At 40.5% G+C, this 19,621-nt stretch overlaps 1 protein-coding gene across 4 annotated transcripts; it reads right to left on the bottom strand.

Moving 5' to 3' along the window:
- Positions 1-1,571: 1,571 nt before the first annotated feature.
- Positions 1,572-18,347, bottom strand: LOC137379256 (tyrosine-protein phosphatase non-receptor type substrate 1-like). Of its 4 annotated transcripts, none has more exons than XM_068049970.1 (10): positions 18,114-18,347; positions 16,256-16,567; positions 15,133-15,438; positions 13,422-13,535; positions 12,840-12,883; positions 4,260-4,370; positions 4,009-4,119; positions 3,242-3,352; positions 2,991-3,101; positions 1,572-1,974 (listed from the first exon to the last, which is right to left on the bottom strand). In XM_068049970.1, exons 1-10 carry the CDS (start codon positions 18,169-18,171, stop codon positions 1,909-1,911), a joined length of 1,344 nt encoding a protein of 447 aa, XP_067906071.1. In that variant the 5' UTR covers positions 18,172-18,347; the 3' UTR covers positions 1,572-1,908. The 4 variants fall into 4 exon arrangements, with proteins under 4 accessions (XP_067906071.1, XP_067906073.1, XP_067906072.1 ...); XM_068049972.1 differs by having other exon boundaries at positions 18,095-18,175; XM_068049971.1 differs by lacking the exon at positions 18,114-18,347 and adding an exon at positions 16,820-17,009.
- Between the last annotated feature and the right edge of the window lie 1,274 nt (positions 18,348-19,621).

Genomic DNA, 19,621 nt, shown 5'->3' with positions numbered 1-19,621 from the left:
GGCTGACTGTTAGAGTTTTTTGAATTTTGAACATGCAACAGAGTGTTGGAAACTCGGAGGGCTGTTAGGTGCTGGACTGAAAAGACCTCTCTCCTGTCTGCTCTCATCTCACTCATATCAGCTTTGTAAACCATTCAAGACATATGATCCCCAAGAGAGAAAAGTCTCCTCCAGTGAACAAGGTTTAAGAAGAATACTGGGCCCCAACGGAAATGAAGACTACTTACAAAAGGACTGCAGTGAGCTTGAAGCACATTAAACAAGAAAATCTTCTGATAGTGCCTCAAACCTCTCCACTTTATTTTTCTTCTGCTCTTTTCTGTCCCTATTTACATATCGCGCATGCATGCTAGCGAGGGGTCTGGTGTGTATACGTAGGCGTTAACCAGATTCGCGTTTAAGTTTAAATTTTAATAACATTTTACTTTTCGTCTTTAAACCGAAGAAAGCCTGTTTCTGCTCATTTCTTTGCCGTATAATTTGAAAGTGGTGAATAAAGAATCACCAAGTGGGGAGTTCAAAACACAACGTGTTTACAATTCAAACCCTGTTGCAATAAGACCAGGTGAAGACAGTAAAAGACCCCTTGACACCTTTCTCACCTGTTTGTATCACGTTCATAGCCAGATCAATACGCATGCACTTCCTATGCTGTACTAGCCTTACGATCTGTAAACATTTTGCTGCTCACGATACATTTGCACAACGGGCTACCTCATCATGAAGTAACTGTGGTATCACTCATTATCATTAATGTTCTTTTTGTTAAATGCATTTTTGGACCACAAGCCCATGCTTATGGTCACCCGATAAACTGATTTAATCCAAGGGTCATCGCTGCAACCCTGAACGAGATAAAGGACGGTGCTTCACTTTTAATTTCATTGATCTGGCCCTGCATGGCCACGGCTGGTTCCTTCTCTTTTAGGGCAACCTGCAACGTCTCGACGAGCTGATTTACCTTGCCTGTTTCTCTGGCCAAAGGGCGGCTGTAGCATGTGTGATCGGAATTGGACAGTTTTTTTCCGTGTTGCGGCCCCTTCTCAGTCGCACACCTCGAATCATAACTTCCACCGAACATCCCTGAATCCTCCTTCACTATCCCCCGCATGCAGGTCAGACTCACCAGAATTGGCGACACACTGATGTTGGCAGTACTCAACATTGACTGCAGTCAACATCAAGTCTCAATGCATCAGGTCAAACATGGGTAATGAAACTTCCCTTTGATTGTTACCTACCATACTCCTTAAAATGATGAATAAGTATTCATGCATGTTGAATACTACTTGGAAAATGCACTGCGGTTGGCAAGGTCACAGAATGGACTCTGCATGGGGGCTTCAATGTATGTCACCAAGATTAGCTCGATAGCACCACAAATCCTTCACTTCCGTATCGAATGGTTGTCCTCCCTTAACACAGAGAGTTGATTGCATCCTGCGCATCGGAGGAATCCGCCTGAACGCAAAGAAAAAATGGAAGACACTAGTCACCTGCTTCTGGCTTGCTCACTACTGTTGTAATATTAGTCCAGATGACATCAAACTTGGTTAACAACAGTTTGTTTTATTCGAAGCACAGGCGAGTTTTAATACATTCTAGTACATAAGCAGTGATTTACATTATTCGAATAAAGTTTCCCACTTTCCTTCTGGGCAGATAGCGTAGCTGGAGACTCCTGCTTTGCCTTTCATCTTTGGTGGTCGCTCAATACATCCAAACAAAGCAATCTCCTCCCGAAACATGCCATCAGGCACTACAGCTAATTTCATTCCCACTACCCAAGAAGCTTTTTCGTGGTTGGCCGGCAATCCAGGCCATGCATAGTGTTGAATGTCTTAAGGCTGATGTCTCACGAATTCCATAGTTTTCTCACGTGAACCCCTCTACTTGCCCATTTTCTTTTCAGGTTCCTTGTCTGTTGTGCGCTAGTGCACTCCTGCGGTGTCCAATGTATTTTGAAGATGAGTACTGAAAGCGAGAATAAGAATGCAACGATCTAAACACACTTCTATGCCCATTGTGCCTCAGAAACTTAATTTTGAAGAGGAGAATAGAACTATAGGCTAAAAGTAACTTAATAAACTTGATCTAGCATAATCTAGCAAAGTTTAATACTGAAAGTTAATAAAGGTAATTGGAATCTAACATTACGATTTTATAGATCACTAGTTCATCCCGTGGACAGAGGGCGACAAGGAATTGGACGTGTTGTGGTAATAATTATGAAACCACCATGAAATTTACTAAGTCATGTCGAAAAAGTGAACAGACGAGCCAGTCTGCCACTGTGTAGAGAACCTATAGTTCATACGTGGGTCTTGCTTCCTCGTCTGCATGTAACAATGACACAACAACATTTTAATATAACTCAGCAAAAGTGGAGTGGTTAGAAGATAAGCAATAAACAAAGGGAAGAACTATTGCTGAGATTGTAATATGCTGCAGTAACAATTCAACTGTCAGAAAATTAAATGAAACATTTGAAATTAGAGATTAAACAAAAACATCATTCCTGAAAGTCGAAGCCGTAAGAAACATCCCAAGGTAAAAATCCTGAAAACGTGTGAGCGGGAAATAGTAAAAGGGAGAACAATAGTAATCGCCTTGTTTAACCGCGCAAGCAGGATCATGAGAGCACATAGCACGGAGGCGGGCTGCAACCAAAAACATTAGGTAATATTGTAGCTGTTCACTGTGTCAAATTTGATGGGAGGCAAAAGGGGAACTGTTGACTGTTGCAGGAAAACCAATTTTGATTTTGATTAACACCCAGTGCTTGAGTGAGGACACGGAAGTGAATTCCAATAAAGAACCGTGGTTAGAACAACTTACTCGACGCTTTGGGAAAGATCACAAGACCTGAAGAAACGACACTACGACAGTAGAGTAAAATAAACAAACAACGTAAACGCATCAGTGACAAAAATATCCCTGGAATGTTTTTAACGTGTCCATCATTGCCTAAGTTATCTGCTGGTATTCACCACAGCGTATATTGGGCGTGCTTCGTCCTGTTGCCGTTTCGACGCTTTTTTGGAATCACTTATGCTCAAAGCAGCATAAGTGAGTTTGCTGTCAGCGGCTCTATGTTTGGTCTGTAAAACAATGCTTGTTTTAATATTTCTTAAAATTAATTCAAATGGAAATTACTTCAAATTAAATATCAGAATCATTTCAAAACCAAACTTATACTGATTTAGATAATTATTGTTTTCACGCATAGACTCAGCTGTACCTCCGCATATACTGTACTCTCTTCCCTTTGTTTTGGTTTCACAGTTTTCTTGCTATCGATCAGATCCAGAGCCGCGTACGTCAGGTTATTGTCAGCTGCCCCTTGTTCTTTCTAGAAAGTCAATATTTGAAATGTTTTGTGATACTATTCCTGGAATTTAAATAAAATCAAGATGCCTTTACATATGATCAATAACTAAGGCAGCATATTCGCGTCATCTTATCAATTCTGTAGAGCCTTAACACATTTCCCTTTTTATTTCCGCAAACAACAGCTCACAGGGAAGCAATATAGATAATTCCCATGGATTAGAAAATGCTAACATTTTCATTAACAACGATTTATTATTTACATGTTGACAATTACTGGAGTAGATATGTAACTAACATTCCAGGAATAAAAGTTGTACGCGTCAGCGCAACCAAATGGAATATATGTGGTCAGATAAATGACATTATGGTTCATTAACATGTTGTAATAAATGCGGAGTACAGCATCCCTTTATATTCAAGACCCTAGCATGAATTTGATGTGAAATTACTTTATAAGCACCTAGTGCTTGAGTGAGGACACGGAAGTGAATTCCAATAAAGAACCGTGGTTAGAACAACTTGCTCGACGCTTTGGGAAAGATCACAAGACCTGAAGAAACGACACTACGACAGTAGAGTAAAATAAACAAACAACGTAAACGCATCAGTGACAAAAATATCCCTGGAATGTTTTTAACGTGTCCATCTTTGCCTAAATTATCTGCTGGTATTCACCACAGCGTATATTGGGCGTGCTTCGTCCTGTTGCCGTTTCGACGCTTTTTTGGAATCACTTATGCTCAAAGCAGCATAAGTGAGTTTGCTGTCAGCGGCTCTATGTTTGGTCTGTAAAACAATGCTTGTTTTAATATTTCTTAAAATTAATTCAAATGGAAATTACTTCAAATTAAATATCAGAATCATTTCAAAACCAAACTTATACTGATTTAGATAATTATTGTTTTCACGCATAGACTCAGCTGTACCTCCGCATATACTGTACTCTCTTCCCTTTGTTTTGGTTTCACAGTTTTCTTGCTATCGATCAGATCCAGAGCCGCGTACGTCAGGTTATTGTCAGCTGCCCCTTGTTCTTTCTAGAAAGTCAATATTTGAAATGTTTTGTGATACTATTCCTGGAATTTAAATAAAATCAAGAAGCCTTTACATATGATCAATAACTAAGGCAGCATATTCGCGTCATCTTATCAATTCTGTAGAGCCTTAACACATTTCCCTTTTTATTTCCGCAAACAACAGCTCACAGGGAAGCAATATAGATAATTCCCATGGATTAGAAAATGCTAACATTTTCATTAACAACGATTTATTATTTACATGTTGACAATTACTGGAGTAGATATGTAACTAACATTCCAGGAATAAATGTTGTACGCGTCAGCGCAACCAAATGGAATATATGTGGTCAGATAAATGACATTATGGTTCATTAACATGTTGTAATAAATGCGGAGTACAGCATCCCTTTATATTCAAGACCCTAGCATGAATTTGATGTGAAATTACTTTATAAATAGTAATAAAACAAATTGATCTCACGTTGTTTTTTTCGGGCTGAAAAAAGACAAGGAAGTATATCAAGGAACACATGTTTCATCCTTAGTTTGGGGTGCAGCAATTGATGACTTAGTATCTCCCATATGATACTTAAACCGTTAAAGTAGAGGGTGAGAATATTGCATTAGAAATAATGGTGAGCCCTTCAGCGCTCACGGTTATTATAACAAATCGGAACACAAATTCTGACGTCTCCACACATGCCGTTAACGCGAAAATTACGAAGTTACCACCAATGTACCTTCCTCCTCCAAAAGCGCCATCAGCATGGTACTTCAGGACAGAGCTGGTATTCGAAAACATGATTGCTGTGAAGTTGCGGTACTTACCACTGGATACCAACTAAACATATCATAAACTGTTAGAGCTGAGCCGTGCAGCTGTGGAATGATGTTATAAGTTTGAATAACTTTACCCATCCTCTCTGGCCTTGAAACATGCATTTATAAAATTACGGAATTATTTCAAATTCAATGTTGGATTTTTTTTAACGTTTACTTTTTACTCTATTTTATCTTCCACCCCCACCACCCCCAACTCTCTCTCTCTCTCTGAATCCCAGCTATTTCGATCCCTTTAATCTGCTTGCTGTACAGGACGTAACATCGTGGCCCAGATTATGTGGTCACTGGCAAATGAACGTTTCTCGCCAGTCAGTAAGCACACACATTTCGGAGGCTTTTGAGCTCGAGATGTATTATTGCTAGAGATGTATTCAGTACGAATACGAGACAGGTGATTGCTGGCATTCGTGAACAGGAAAAGTAACACCGCAGCTCTTGAACCAAACAGACTGGGAAATCCTTAATGGCACATGCCGATTCTGAACCAGGAATGGGTACATTAAAATATTGAACTCGCTGCAACAACATGCAAAGGAATTGAAATAAAGAGATTGAATGAAAGATGCAATTAAGAAAGAGAAGGGAGAAAGAAAAAAAATCAATTAATGTCTTCAATGTATCAAAAAAAAAACACTGTGTAATTTCCAAGGCAATGAGCCGCACACGTGGAAACGTGCATTGAGGCCGGAGAAGTGAATAAAACTGATCATGACGTTGCACATTTACTGACATCTGATCGCAAACATTTTTGGGATGTTTATGGCTGACTAGAGAGCACGTGTCACAGCCTCACGCTTTTACTTGGATTTTATTGCCGAATCTATTTGAAAGTGAATTTATAGCATCCTTGTGGGGCAACTTCTGTATTTTAAAAAAATCATCCTGGGATGTGATTGTCGCTCAAAAGGTCAGAGTTTATTGCCCATCCCTAATTACCCTTGAGAAAGTGGATTTGAGATACTTTCTTGAATTGCAGCAGGCCTTGTGCTGTAGGTGCATGCACAGTGCTGTAAGGGAAGCGGCCAGAATTTAGATGCAGCAACAGTGAAGGAACAGCAACATATTTATACATCACCATGGTGCTTGACTTGGATGGGAATTTGAAGGTGTTGGTGTTCCCATCGAAGTACCATCTTTGTTCTAGGTGGTGAAGATGGTGAGTATGAAAATTGTATCGAAGGAGCCCTGGTGATGTTTTGCAGTACCTCTAGTAGATAGTACACACTACAGACATAGTGATCTGGTGGTGGAGGGTGGTGTCAGTCAAGTAGGTTTCTTCGTCGTGGATGGTGTCGAACTTCTGGTGTATATGTATGGATGAGGAGTTCATGGAATGCACTCAACTTTTTTTCCGGGTCAGTATATCGAGGAACCAACTACGGAACACGATATTTTCGAAGTAGTATTTTCCAATGAAAACATATTAATTAACCTTGTAGTAAAAGGGCCTCCAGGGAAGAGTGAACATTATGAGACAAAATGTTATATTGAATTTGAAAGTGACTTACTTAAGTGCAAAGCTTGTGTCTTATTTCTCGAAAACAAATCGTGCAATGTAAGTATGTCAGGTGAGTTGTTTCAGATAGATTTGAAAACTACATTAAAACAAAAATAACAGCAGACAAATCGTGTCTTAACTTTACTGAATGAATATATAATTTGAATATATACATACACACACGCACACACACACACACATATATATATAAATACACACACATGCGTTCAAGTCTTCAGAAGAAGGAATTTTGCTCCACACAAGATCAGATGGCAGGTTGTTCAACCTTGTCCTTCTAAGAGCGAAGACGAAAGTATGGAAAGTCCTCATCAGGAACTCCTCTTTGCTTCATTAACATCTCACACTGAAGAGCGTCTGCAGAGACTCATCGACAGGATTGCGGCTGCCTGCAACGAATTTGGCCTAACCATCAGCCTCAAGAAAACAAACATCATGGGACAGGACGTCAGAAATGCTCCATCCATCAATATCGGTGACCACACTCTGGAAGTTGTTCAAGAGTTAACCTACCTAGGCTCAACTATCACCAGTAACCTGTCCCTCGATGCAGAAATCAACAAGCACATGGGAAAGGCTTCCACTGCTATGTTCAGTCTGGCCAAGAGAGACTGGGATAATGGCGCACTGACACAGAACACAAAAGTCCGAGTGTATCAAGCCTGTGTCCTCAGTACTTTGCTCTATGGCAGCGAGGCCTGGACAATGTATGTCAGCCAAGAGCAACGTCTCAATTCATTCCATCTTCGCTGCCTCTGGAGAGTCCTTGCCATTAGGTGGCAGGACCACATCGCCAACACAGGAGTCCTTGAGACAGCCAACATCCCCAGCATATACAACCTACTGAGCCAGCGGCACTTGGGATGGCTTGGCCATGTGAGCCGCATGGCAGCTAGCAGGATCCCCAAGGACACATTGTACAACAAGCTGATCACTGGTATCAGATCCACCGGCCATCCATGTCTTCACTTTAAAGATGTCTACAAACGCGAAATAAAATTTCTGTGACATTGATCACAAGTCGTGGGAGTCAGTCGCCAGTGATCACCAGCGCTGGCGGGCAGCCATAAAGGCGGGGCTGAAGTGTGGCGAGTCAAAGAGACTCAGCAGTTGGCAGGAAAAAAGACAGAAGCGTAAGTGGAGAGCCAAGTGTGTAACAGCCCCGACAATCAATTTTATCTGCAGCACCTGTGGAAGAGCCTGTCACTCTAGAATTGGCCTATATAGCCACACCAGGCGCTGCTTCACAAGCCACTGACCACCTCCAGGCGCTTACCCATTGTCTGTCGAGACAAGGAGGCCAAAGATATATATATATATATATATATATATATATATATACCTTTAATATGCCAAGAAAACGCAAAACAGTAGTCGAACTGTGGCTAAGAAGTGATGTTACAGATTGTATTAGATCAAAAGAAGTGGCTTACAATGTTGCTAATAGGAGTAGGAAGTCTGAATAATAAGAACATTTTGGAATGTAGCAAAGGAGGATCAAGAAATTGATCACAAAATAGGAAAGTGAGTATGAGCGTAGTCCAGCAAAAGCCATAAAAACAGATGGCATACGTTTCCATAGGTATGTATATTGGAAAATATTTGTGACAGTAAACGTTGTTCCATTAGAGGTAGAAACGGGTGAAATTATAATAGGAAATGACGGAAACATTTAAAAAAAAACTTCGTATCTATCTTCAAGATAGAAGACAGAAAACCATTCCGGAAATAATGAGGAAATAAGGATTTATTGAGAATGAAGAACTTGAAGAAATCAATATAAGTTGAAAAGAAGTGCTGGGAGAAATTAATAAGACTAAGCGGCGAAAAATCTCTTGGCCCTGATGCCCTGTACCCTAAGATATAAAAAAAAAGTTGCTGCTGAGATAGTGGATGAATAGGTTTTGGTGTTCCAGACTTCATTAACATATAGAACAGTTCCAAACAATTGGAAGGTAGCAATATAAAGATACTAATTAAGAAAGGGTGAAGAGAGAAATTGGTGAACTATAGGTCGGTCAGGCTAACATCAGCAGCAGATTATATACTAGAATCTATTAAGGGAAACCATGATATGATTATGGAGAATCAATTCGCATTTATGAAAGGAAAATCTTTTAGTGATTGTAGAATGTAACTAGTAGGGTGGATTTCGAGGAACCAAAGGCTGTTTTGTGTTGGGATTTCTTTTAATGCATATGTTAAGGCTCCACACAAGTAGTTGCTACCCAAAATTAGTGTTAATTTGATTGGTGGGAACATTGCGAGTAACGAAGGACTGAGTAATGGCAGAAAAGAGTAAATAGGAAATTGAGGGTCATTTTTAGGTCGGCAGGCTGGAACTAGCGGGATACGAATAACATTACGGAGAGCCATTAGGTCTGAGCTATTTCCAATCGACATGAATTACTTAGATGAGGGGGCTGAGAGTATCATTTCCGGTTTACTGACGGTACAAATTTTGGTGAAAAAATAAGCGATGTAAGAGGGTGCATAGGGGTAATAGGAACTCAGGGTGAGTTGGAGAGGATAGGGCAGATGAATTATAATGCGGAGAGACGTGAAGCTATCCCCTTTTGTGATAAAGAAACGACTATATCTTGAATTGTAAGAGACTGGAAAATGTTAGCACTCCAAGGGATCTGAGAGTTCCTGTACACGAATCACAGAATGTAAACTGCACGTACAACAAGCAATTAGGAAGGTAAATTGAGTTTAAGTGGTGATCTAATTGAATATATAAGCTTGTTACGCCGTTTGGAAAGGTAGATGCAAATGATTTTTCCCCTTGCTGGGGAATCTGCAACACCAAAACACCGTCTCAGAATAACGGGTTGGGATGAGGAAACATTTCTCCACTCTAATTCTACCCCAGAGAGATGTGGATATTCACACTTTTGGTATGTTCAAGAGAGAATTCGATAGAGTTTTGAGTGCTAAGGGGATGACGGATATGTAGATAAAGCAGGAAGGTGGATTTAAGGGAGAAGATCAACCGTGATCTTCTTGAATGGTGTACCAGGCTCGAAGGGCCAAATGACCTATTTAAGCTCCTATTTCCGATGTTGTTGAATATTGTTGGAGTTGCACTCATCCTATCAAGTGGGGAGTAGTCCATCCTACTACTGATTGGTGTCATGTAGATGATGGACAGGGATTGGGGGTCTGGAGATGAGTTACTTGCCACAGAATGCCCAATTGATGCCCGTGTAGCCATTGTATTTCTGGCTGTGGTCCAGGTACTTTTCTAGTCAATGCCGACCCGCCAGGATGTTGGCGTTGCGGTGGTCATCAATACTAATGTTGTTGAATGTTAAGGAGAGGTGATTAGAGTATCTCTTCTTAGCGATCCCATTGTCTGGAACGTTATGTGGTACAAATTTTACCTGCCACTTGTCAGCCCATGTTGCTTCCTCTGTTTAGGTTGCATATAGTACTGTGTTCTAACTTCGTCAGGTTGGAGCCATTTTTTTACTTATTCTTTGTGCTCCTTCTGACATGTTTTCCAACAATCCTCATTGAAATCCGATTCGTTGCCAGCCTTGATGGTAATGACAGAGCGAGGGATGTGCCGGGCCATGGAGTTACTGATTTTGGTGAAACAAAATTCTGCTGCAGTTTATGGTCCACGGTGCCTCATTAGTTCCAAGTTTTGACTGGCTAGATCTTTCCTAATCTATTCAATTTAGCGTGGTGATGGCGCCAGACAACACGATGGAGAGTGCCCCGATTGTGTGGGAGAAACTTTGTCTCCACAAGACTGTGCACTGATCACTCTATTCAACGCTGTCATTGATAAATACACGTGTCCCTCGTAGATTGGGGAGGACGAGGTGAAGTAGGGTTTCCCCTCGTGTTGTTCTCTCGCCACCTGCCACAGCCCAGTCTGACAGATATATCCTTTAGTACCAAGCCAGCTCCATCACTATTTGAGCTACTAAGCCTTTCTTGTTGATGGATAGTGACATACACCACTCAAAAGTATATTATGTGACTGTGCTATTCTCAGTTCTTCTTCAAAGTTGTGTTCAACAAGGATATATCAATTGAGGGCTTGGGTAGGTGGAGATCAGAAGATTCTTTTACTTGGCCATGTTTGTCCTAATATCATGAGACTTGATTGAGTCCGGAATCAACAGTAAAGAGGCTCAGGGCCACTATCGCCCAACAGTATACCACGTGCTACCATCTCTGGTGGGTCTACCCTACCATAGGACAGGATATACACAGGGATAGTGATGAAAGAGGTTGGAACACTGACTGAAATGCATGATTCTATGAGTATCACAATGTCGGACTGTTGCTTGACGCGTCAGTAGGACAGCTCTTCAAATTTTGGTACCAGTCCTCAGATGTTTGCGAGGAGCATATCGCCATAGCGACTGTGAACTGTACTCCAAGTATTGTGTAACCAGGCTGCAGTACGCGTTTAACATAACTTCTCTGCTTTTCACTTCTCTTGGTCTTGAAATGAATCGCAATGCTGCGTTTTCTGTTTAATGGCCTTAACAAACAACATCAATGGTTTTAGTATTTTGTGTACGTGTAAACGCTTTGACCTTCTACCATATATAGAATCTTACAGCTTATGACCTCATTATTCATTCTACCAAAATGCAGCATCTCACACGTATCAGTATTAAATAAGCGAGTCAAAGAATAATAACTGCATAGAAGGAGATCATTCGGCCGTCGCATCCGAGCCGGCTCTATGGAAGAGCAACTCCCCTGCGTTGCCACTTTAAATGCCCAATCTTCAAACGTACTGATGTTATGTTGTATTTTGCTGCATTCTTCCTTTGTGTTAAGTACACCTCTGCATATTTTGAGCTTGGACTTCTGTTCTCGATTCAAAATTATGAATCTTAATTATCTATGACAGTTCTCCCAGCAACGATCCATTTGGAACATCACTTCCCAGCCTCTGGCAGTTTGAACAGCTACCTTCAAACATTACTTTCTGACATTTGCCTTATACCCAGCCGGCTACCCATTCTGCTACTTGTCCCTTGATTCTGCATGCTTTGACCTAAGTAATGCTATACCTGATCAAAGCCCTTTAGAAAATCCAAATATATTATTCCGACTGCATTTATCTTGTCTGTTCTTTTTCAAATATTGCAAAAGATTGTTGGTTAATCAATCGTGCTGAGTCCTCTGCAGTATATTTGCGTTTTCTAAGTGTTTTTCTATTATATATTTGAGTAAAGATTCTATTATCTTTCTTTACAATGACATTAAAGTAAGTGGTCCACAGTTCCCTGGACTTGTTCTATCTCTCATTCTAAGTATTGGAATAACATAAGATGTCCACTGACCTTGTTACTGTTTCTAATAAATTGTTATACTTTCGTTAATCTGTTAGCTCTTCCCAAACTTGTTTTAATATGTGTAAATGCAATTCATCCAGACCAGGGGTTTTATCATCTCTAAGTTTGATTATTTTATCAATTATATTATCCTCTCAACCTCATCCCCCCACCCCCCTCACACACACACACACCACACCCACCCGGCCGCTTATTTTCGTTGTTATTTTAAAACTTTTTTCTATTTTATACAAATCTCCTCTATCGTTTTCGGCTGTCTATTGATCCAGTTATCCTCGGCTGATCTTTTTTTTCCAGGAAAAGCAGGAATTTACATTATTTCTAAAGTAGTGAAGCACAAACAACTGCAAAGATTTTTTTTTACCCAGATCTGTCACCCTATTCCAGAACCTGGACGGGTAAAAGATCGTTTTGACAGCAGAACGTTTGCGTAGACCGTTTATCGTGATGCGCTATTTTGGAGGTACAAATCTACCATGGAGAACAGGTGCCATTTGAAGGATCAACGTTGGGGCTTCATCTCACTGTTCTACTTCCTGCCTAGCGAGAAGGAATGGTCAATAATGCGTTCTACAATTGGTCCTTTAAAATATTACGAAGGCTTTTAAAAAAATATAAACACATTGCAGTTAATAACATAATTGGTGTGAGAACTTCTAAACGCTTCGGTCATTACTCTATAATTCGATATTCATAGAACAAATGTTTTATTTTAAAGAATGGAGAAGCAGAAAGCATACTTGTGTCAGTTTAGTTGAAATTTGAAAGAAAATGGAAGGAAAAATAAGATGGCCTTACCCGACCTTCATTTTGAGTAGGATTAAGTGAATTTCTCTTGGCAACTGGCAGGAAATAAAATGTAATGAATCGCTAAGAACAAGGCATTATTTCGGTTTATCACCAGAACATCTAAAACAAATTTAATTAGGTTAGTTCACATTATGCAATTGTACTACGCGCACCACGGTATTTTTTCGGAATGTGAAATACAGCGCTTGGATTATAATTGTTAGTACTGTGATGAAACTTTCGAAACATCGGTACACTCAAAACATTCACTGTTCTGGATCCACAGCTAAAGCAAAAGACTTTCGGAAACTCCAGTTATGAGCTTGTTAAGGTCTGGTTATGAAATAATGTTTGAGTCCAAGTAAATAGATATAATAAACATCTTCAAATTCACCCGTCAGCTATATTGTACTAATCATCAGCTTTACTTGTGATGGTGACATACTGCAATCTTCCCTTCCATTCTTTACCCGCGGGTCAAGTACTGTGACAATATCAATAGATATACATAGTTTTAATTCTTATTTTGAATGGTGTGTTATAATGTGATGTCAGAAAGTCAATGATCAAGAAAGCCGACATGGTCTGTACCTTTAGATGTAATTATTTGAAGTCGCTTCACAATCATAATTGTCAACATTACAATCGTCACCGCACCCGCGGCACATCCAGCGATCAGAGAAAATTGGTTCGTGGGGATAACATCTATGAGATTGGTATCAAATTAACATTAAAAACTGTGGAACGTAAAACCGGTAAATACACGTTTCAATGTCACAAGCACATTTTCCAAATATACTGCTGTTAGAGTACAAGAGTACAGTGCATAAATGCTGAGCTAATCCATTTCATTATCTCCGCATTCAGCTGATTATTCAGAAATCTGAAACAACAAGCATGAAGCACCTCGCAATTCAGATAATTAGCTGCAATGCAAAATATGAGAGGGGTGGGGGGTTGAGGTGGAAATCACACCAAATAGTTCCCTTCTAATCGTTGGGAACAAAATGCATTGGGATAAGAATCCATCCGGTAGCGAAATGTAGGAAAATATTAGATTAGATTAGATTAGAGATACAGCACTGAAACAGGCCCTTCGGCCCACCGAGTCTGTGCCGAACATCAACCACCCATTTATACTAATCCTACACACTAATCCCATATTCCTACCAAACATCCCCAACTGTCCCTATATTTCCCTACCACCTACCTATACTAGTGACAATTTATAATGGCCAATTTACCTATCAACCTGCAAGTCTTTTTGGCTTGTGGGAGGAAACCGGAGCACCCGGAGAAAACCCACGCAGACACAGGGAGATAAAAGCAAAATACTGCGGATGCTGGAAATCTGAAACAAAAACAAGAAATGCTGGATTCACTCAGCAGGTCTGGCAGCATCTGTGGAAAGAGAAGCAGAGTTAACGTTTCGGGTCAGTGACCCTTCTACGGAACTTCCGTTAACTCTGCTTCTCTTTCCACAGATGCTGCCAGACCTGCTGAGTGAATCCAGCATTTCTTGTTTTTGTTTCAGACACAGGGAGAACTTGCAAACTCCACACAGGCAGTACCCGGAATCGAACCCGGGTCCCTGGAGCTGTGAGGCTGCAGTGCTAACCACTGCGCCACTGTGCCGCCCCTAAATTACGTCTGGGTGTATTTTCTGATCAATATATGGGGGGGGGGGGGGGGGGGGACCTTACAGACATTACAATGACAGGTGTTTACAAATTCTCTCCAGATGCCTTTCGGAATAAATCTTCAGGCAAGCATCTCCTTCTTTCCAGACAGACAGACTAAAGTCATTCTGGTTCAATATTTGATACAGTATCGAGAGAGTCTCACTGACAACTGATGATGCGTGGATCCATTACAGCAACCCCCTCCCCCACCCCACCCCACCAGCTTCACCTCTCCAGTCTTCAGCAACTATTTCGGTGACTTTAATAATGCACTGAGTTTTTTTTGGGGCGCCAACCCTCACCGTGTCCTTTCTGAGTGAACGTCAAATATTATGACTGTTAATTTAGTTGCGAAAACTGTGCTGAGTTCATGTGATCACTACCAGCTCGGTTTGTTGTTTGCAACTTATTTCCGATTACATCGTACTACCCAACAGAAAGGAAACATTCATTTAGTCAATGAGGGAAGCTTTAAAGCGCGACTTTGGAGTTGACAGAGTAATATGCAAACAACTACAGGAAATACTTCCCACATTTGTTTGCATTAACCCATTAAGTGAGATGGAAACTTTATAACTGTATAAAAATCGATAAATGTATCACGTGTGCTATAACAGTACCTTTGTTAACAGCGGTGTAGTTGGCATTCGCTGGAATTGAATTTGAAATGTGATATACGTGGCAGGTGTAAACAGTGCCGTGCTCGATTGGTTGTGTCTCGTCTAAAGAGCTGATCGCTTTATACAGTCCCTCTTCTGTTGTCTTTTGTTCAGTTCTAAATCCTGCCACAATTTCGGTACCATTTTTATGCCAGGTGAGGTTAAATTCCTTCGGGTAAAAAGCAGCGGTGCGGCACTGAAGTCTCAGAAAGATTGACGAAGCCGGTTCGGATGGCATGCAGACAATATTCATGGGAGTGGGTGCAGCTAAATGGGGGGCGGGGGGGGGGGGGGGGTGGGGGGAAGCATAAATAAATAAAGCAGTTTATTTGACTTGCACTCTATCTCTCACTGTTTTCCAAAATAACCCTGCTTATGTGTCTGGGCGTCGTAGTTGTGTTAATAATTATTATTGATTCTTGCTGGAGCCAAATCTAATAATTCTTCACTCGACCCAGAGACGTGATTTTTAGAATTGTCTCCACAACAGGATGGCTGTATTACAGTTATACTCAGAAATGTATGAACTTTTTTTATTAATATCAACGTGTTAGGTATATGCATGGCATGCTTAAGCTATAGCAATAGAACGACATGCGTCCTGTGGTTAGATGGAGAAAACGTTTTGCTTCCGAACAGAAATGAACGACGGTTCAGGAATTTTATCTAGATCTCAGAAACTGTAATGGCGCTGTCCAGATGATAGGACTGGAACTTTCCCCTTTTTCATAATAATACATAGAGAGGTCTTTGAACATTTATAACATTGCAAATAGCCACAAGACTATTCACCCTGACACTTCGTGCCAACATTGGAAAGAATAGTTAGCTCCCAGATCTGAAATCATTTCCCCTAAAAACTGAGAATCAAACTACCGTTTATAATGTTGGCCTGATGTAAGTTTTTTCCAAAGATTATGGAAATGGGAACTGTTCCACATTTTGGAATACGCTTCGCTATAAACAATTAGAAAGTCGTACTTTTTATAGGCAGGGCATTTCCCTATTGAAATTGCTTGTGAAACACAATATTATCATCGAGATCAACCACACTCCTCAAGATACTTGTTCCACTGGCTCTTACCATATACAACAAGTTGCACCAGAGTTCCTTTTACAACCATTTGATCGTGATATTTGGCTCCACACTGATAAGTTCCGGCATCCTGCATAGTCACATTCAGAAGCTGAAGGTAGGCGCCACCTTTCTTTACCTGAAACAACGTTCTGCTATCTTCTTGCAGTAAGGTACCGTTTTCCTTTCTCAACCAGTAAACTTTTACGTTTGAATAGTCCAAGTGAAAGGGGAAAGGGCATTTCAAGGTAATGTTTGTACCTCTGAGCGCCTTCATTTGTGCCATGCCTGGAGTCACCTTGCCCGAGGTGTCCACAGGAACTATCAATGAAAGAAATCACCAAATAATACTGTGCGTGCAACACATTAGTAGAATAGTAATGCAATTTACCAAACTATCAATTATTCTCCACGTAATGTTCAATAACGTTTGCTTTCTCACACATATTTCCCTCCGGCAAGAAACGTGGTAATATTACATCAAATTATCCCTAAATTACATTGCTCCGTTGTACTTTAACTAGAAAATCGATGTCACGTTCTGTTAATGTACAACAAACATAAACAAGCTACCTGGATACAAAATTCCGAGGAAATAAATACTCCAAAGTGCTCCAGTCATAACTATAGATCACCCTTTGCGAATGTGAATGGGGTGGATGAAGATTTTGGAATGGGCGGCATCAGGTCTAATAAAACACGCACTTAAGTGTGACGTCACATACCACTTTTTAAAAAATTGCGGCGTGGAGAAATGCATATCCTTTTGAGTAAGATCTGCAAAAGCTGCTGCGAACAGAAACGGTACCAGAAACCAACATCAGAAATTAGGAACTTTTAGTTCCAGAAAATAAAATGTTTACAAGTCCATAATTCATCGCTTCCTTACCCGCCAGAAAGGGCGAATATTGCGTGATTACGGTCCTTCTCTCTTTGCGAAGTCTGTTTAATGGGTATTATTGACCTGAAGAGGGTTACCTGAGTACGATATGTCCAATCCATCTGGCTTAATTTCGCAACAAGTCTTTGAAGGAATGATTCCCATAGATTGGCGGAATGTGTTACAATTGCATGGTTTATTGGCACAGTTTGACAATGGGGAGAAGGTAATTGGAAAACCTATGTAATAACTGCAAGTTAATTCAAGTTAATCTTCTTCCAGCTACTTCCATATTGTTATGAAGTATGTTGTTATGAAGTCTACGGAGATAGTTACATCAGATTCAGGGCTAAATGAGCAGCGTAGCCCATCCATCACATTCGCAATTGACTTGCTGGAGACAAGCACCGTCAATGCGAGATGTCATGTTCCCGGAAAATCAACGCGCTTTGACATGAAGTTGGTTCTAAAAGATCAGCGACATCGGCTGGAAGCGAACTAAATTATTAAAGTAAAATTGAGTTGTAGATTTATCACATTTGATTCACTTTTGCCAGTTTGTCTAAAACTCTATAATCTATCGCTTAAGAAAAATAAATACATTTTGTGTGCCATCGCCAGAATTTGAAATGATCCCTTTCGTCAGTAATCTCATTACGAAAGTAGGATAACATGTTTACGTTTTCCCTCTCGATGTCCCAACCTAACTTTGAAGGAATAACAGTTTATATCCTCGAAAATTCTATTCTTTATTATATTCAAAGGTTCCCCAGATCAGTACCAAATTTTGGATCCCATTTCATTGAAAAAGTCTGTCTTCACGTTGCTGTCAACGCCAACGTAGGCTGTTTCGCCAAGACGTTAAAATAAAAGCAATTTAGTTGCAGGTAACGATATACCATGCGTTACGTGGCAACAGACATCAATCACAATTTTAAATTCAAAAGTACTTGCATTAGTGAGCGTACATTTAAAATAAAACGGTACCGTAATTTATCGTAATTAGTGGTCCAGCAGATTTAATTAATTCCGCATAACAGACCATTGCAGAGCATTTATTTCAATTGATTCTCCTGCGACCTTCGCAGCATTTGTTGTCAACTTCTGCCGTAACATGGGCGAAACAATACTGGTAAGTCCCATGAAAACCACGGTGAGCATTCATTTTTAAGGATGCCATCATCGGTACAACATTAGGACGGTCACAGGAGGCGTGAGTAGTAGTGTATCAGCAATGACTTCTCCTTGCTGCTGCATATCAATCCGCTAATACTTGAGCTGAGCCTGCTCTGGAATTAACATGCTCTGTAGACCGAAGAGGTGGTTTATTTTAAGGCTGACCGCAAAGAGCGTTTATCGACAAAATCTGCACATGCCGAGAGGCTTAGCTTGTCACATGACAGGAACTATAGTCGAACAGAAGTATGAATCAGCTAGTGCAAAACCTAACTCTCCCCGTTGATGTGAGGTCAGCTCAAGAATGTTTCTATTTGCTTTGTTGCTTTGTTTTACGCTTAGCTAAATTTGACGTATTGCACAATAAGCTACTGCTGTGAGATGGGTCCTGTGGTTCAGTTATGCCAGTTCACTGCTGTTTGCTCGTGTATTTTATATATACATTTCAAACCGCAAGGGCAGGGTTTGATGTCACTCGCCTGGGCCGGTATGTAAGATTTTATGATGTGGTTGTCATATTATTAGACATCTGTTAACAGCATATACTTTAAAAACAATTTTAGGATTTTTAAAAATGTTATCTTTGTGATCTTGGAGCAGACCCCTATGAGTAAGTAAGAGGGGCGGGTCTTAGAAACAAGATTTAACCCCTGACTGAAACTGAGGAAGATACGAGAACCCCGGGGAAGAACACTGGAGAGGACAGAAAAGCAGCCGCAAGTCCGAGATTGAACACCTCCTGTCTTGGCGGGTAGTATGCTGTACAAGCAGCGAGATCTTGTACTTTGATGCGTTTTGATACTGAACAAGTAGTGAGAGTTTGTATTTGATCATTTAGTGTATGAGTAAAATATTGATAAACATTTCACCAATCGGATTCTGCAAATTCTTTAAGAGTAAGTGCGTATTAGGCACAGCATAATTGGCGACCGAAAAGGGACTCGATTGCAGTGCTATTTCAAGTTATTTTGAATAGCCTCGCTGAGTTTGAACTAAATTATAAACAAAGTGAGGAGTCTGACGGATCGGACTGTGAACCTTTGAGTAATTATGGCCCTAACCAGGCCAGAGTGGGAGTTGGAGCTCCAAAAATATTTGAAGGGCAAATGGCCTTTGTGTATAGCGTTTGCCGTTAAACAGTACATGGGCCAGGGGTCCGTTGGGGTACAGCAATGGAAATTTGCGCGGACCCACCAAGCCAAAAGGGCACCTAAGTTAGTGACAGCCACTGCTATAGCGTCTAATATGAGGGAATTAGATGAAAAAGAGAGTGAAGTTGAACGATTGAAGCAGGAATTGCAAAAGTCAGAAAAAGAAAA

This window comes from Heterodontus francisci, chromosome 17, assembly GCF_036365525.1.
Source record: "Heterodontus francisci isolate sHetFra1 chromosome 17, sHetFra1.hap1, whole genome shotgun sequence".
Taxonomy (NCBI): Eukaryota; Metazoa; Chordata; class Chondrichthyes; order Heterodontiformes; family Heterodontidae; genus Heterodontus; species Heterodontus francisci.
Note: the sequence above shows the minus strand (reverse complement) of the source record. Positions and strands in the feature narration are given on the sequence as shown.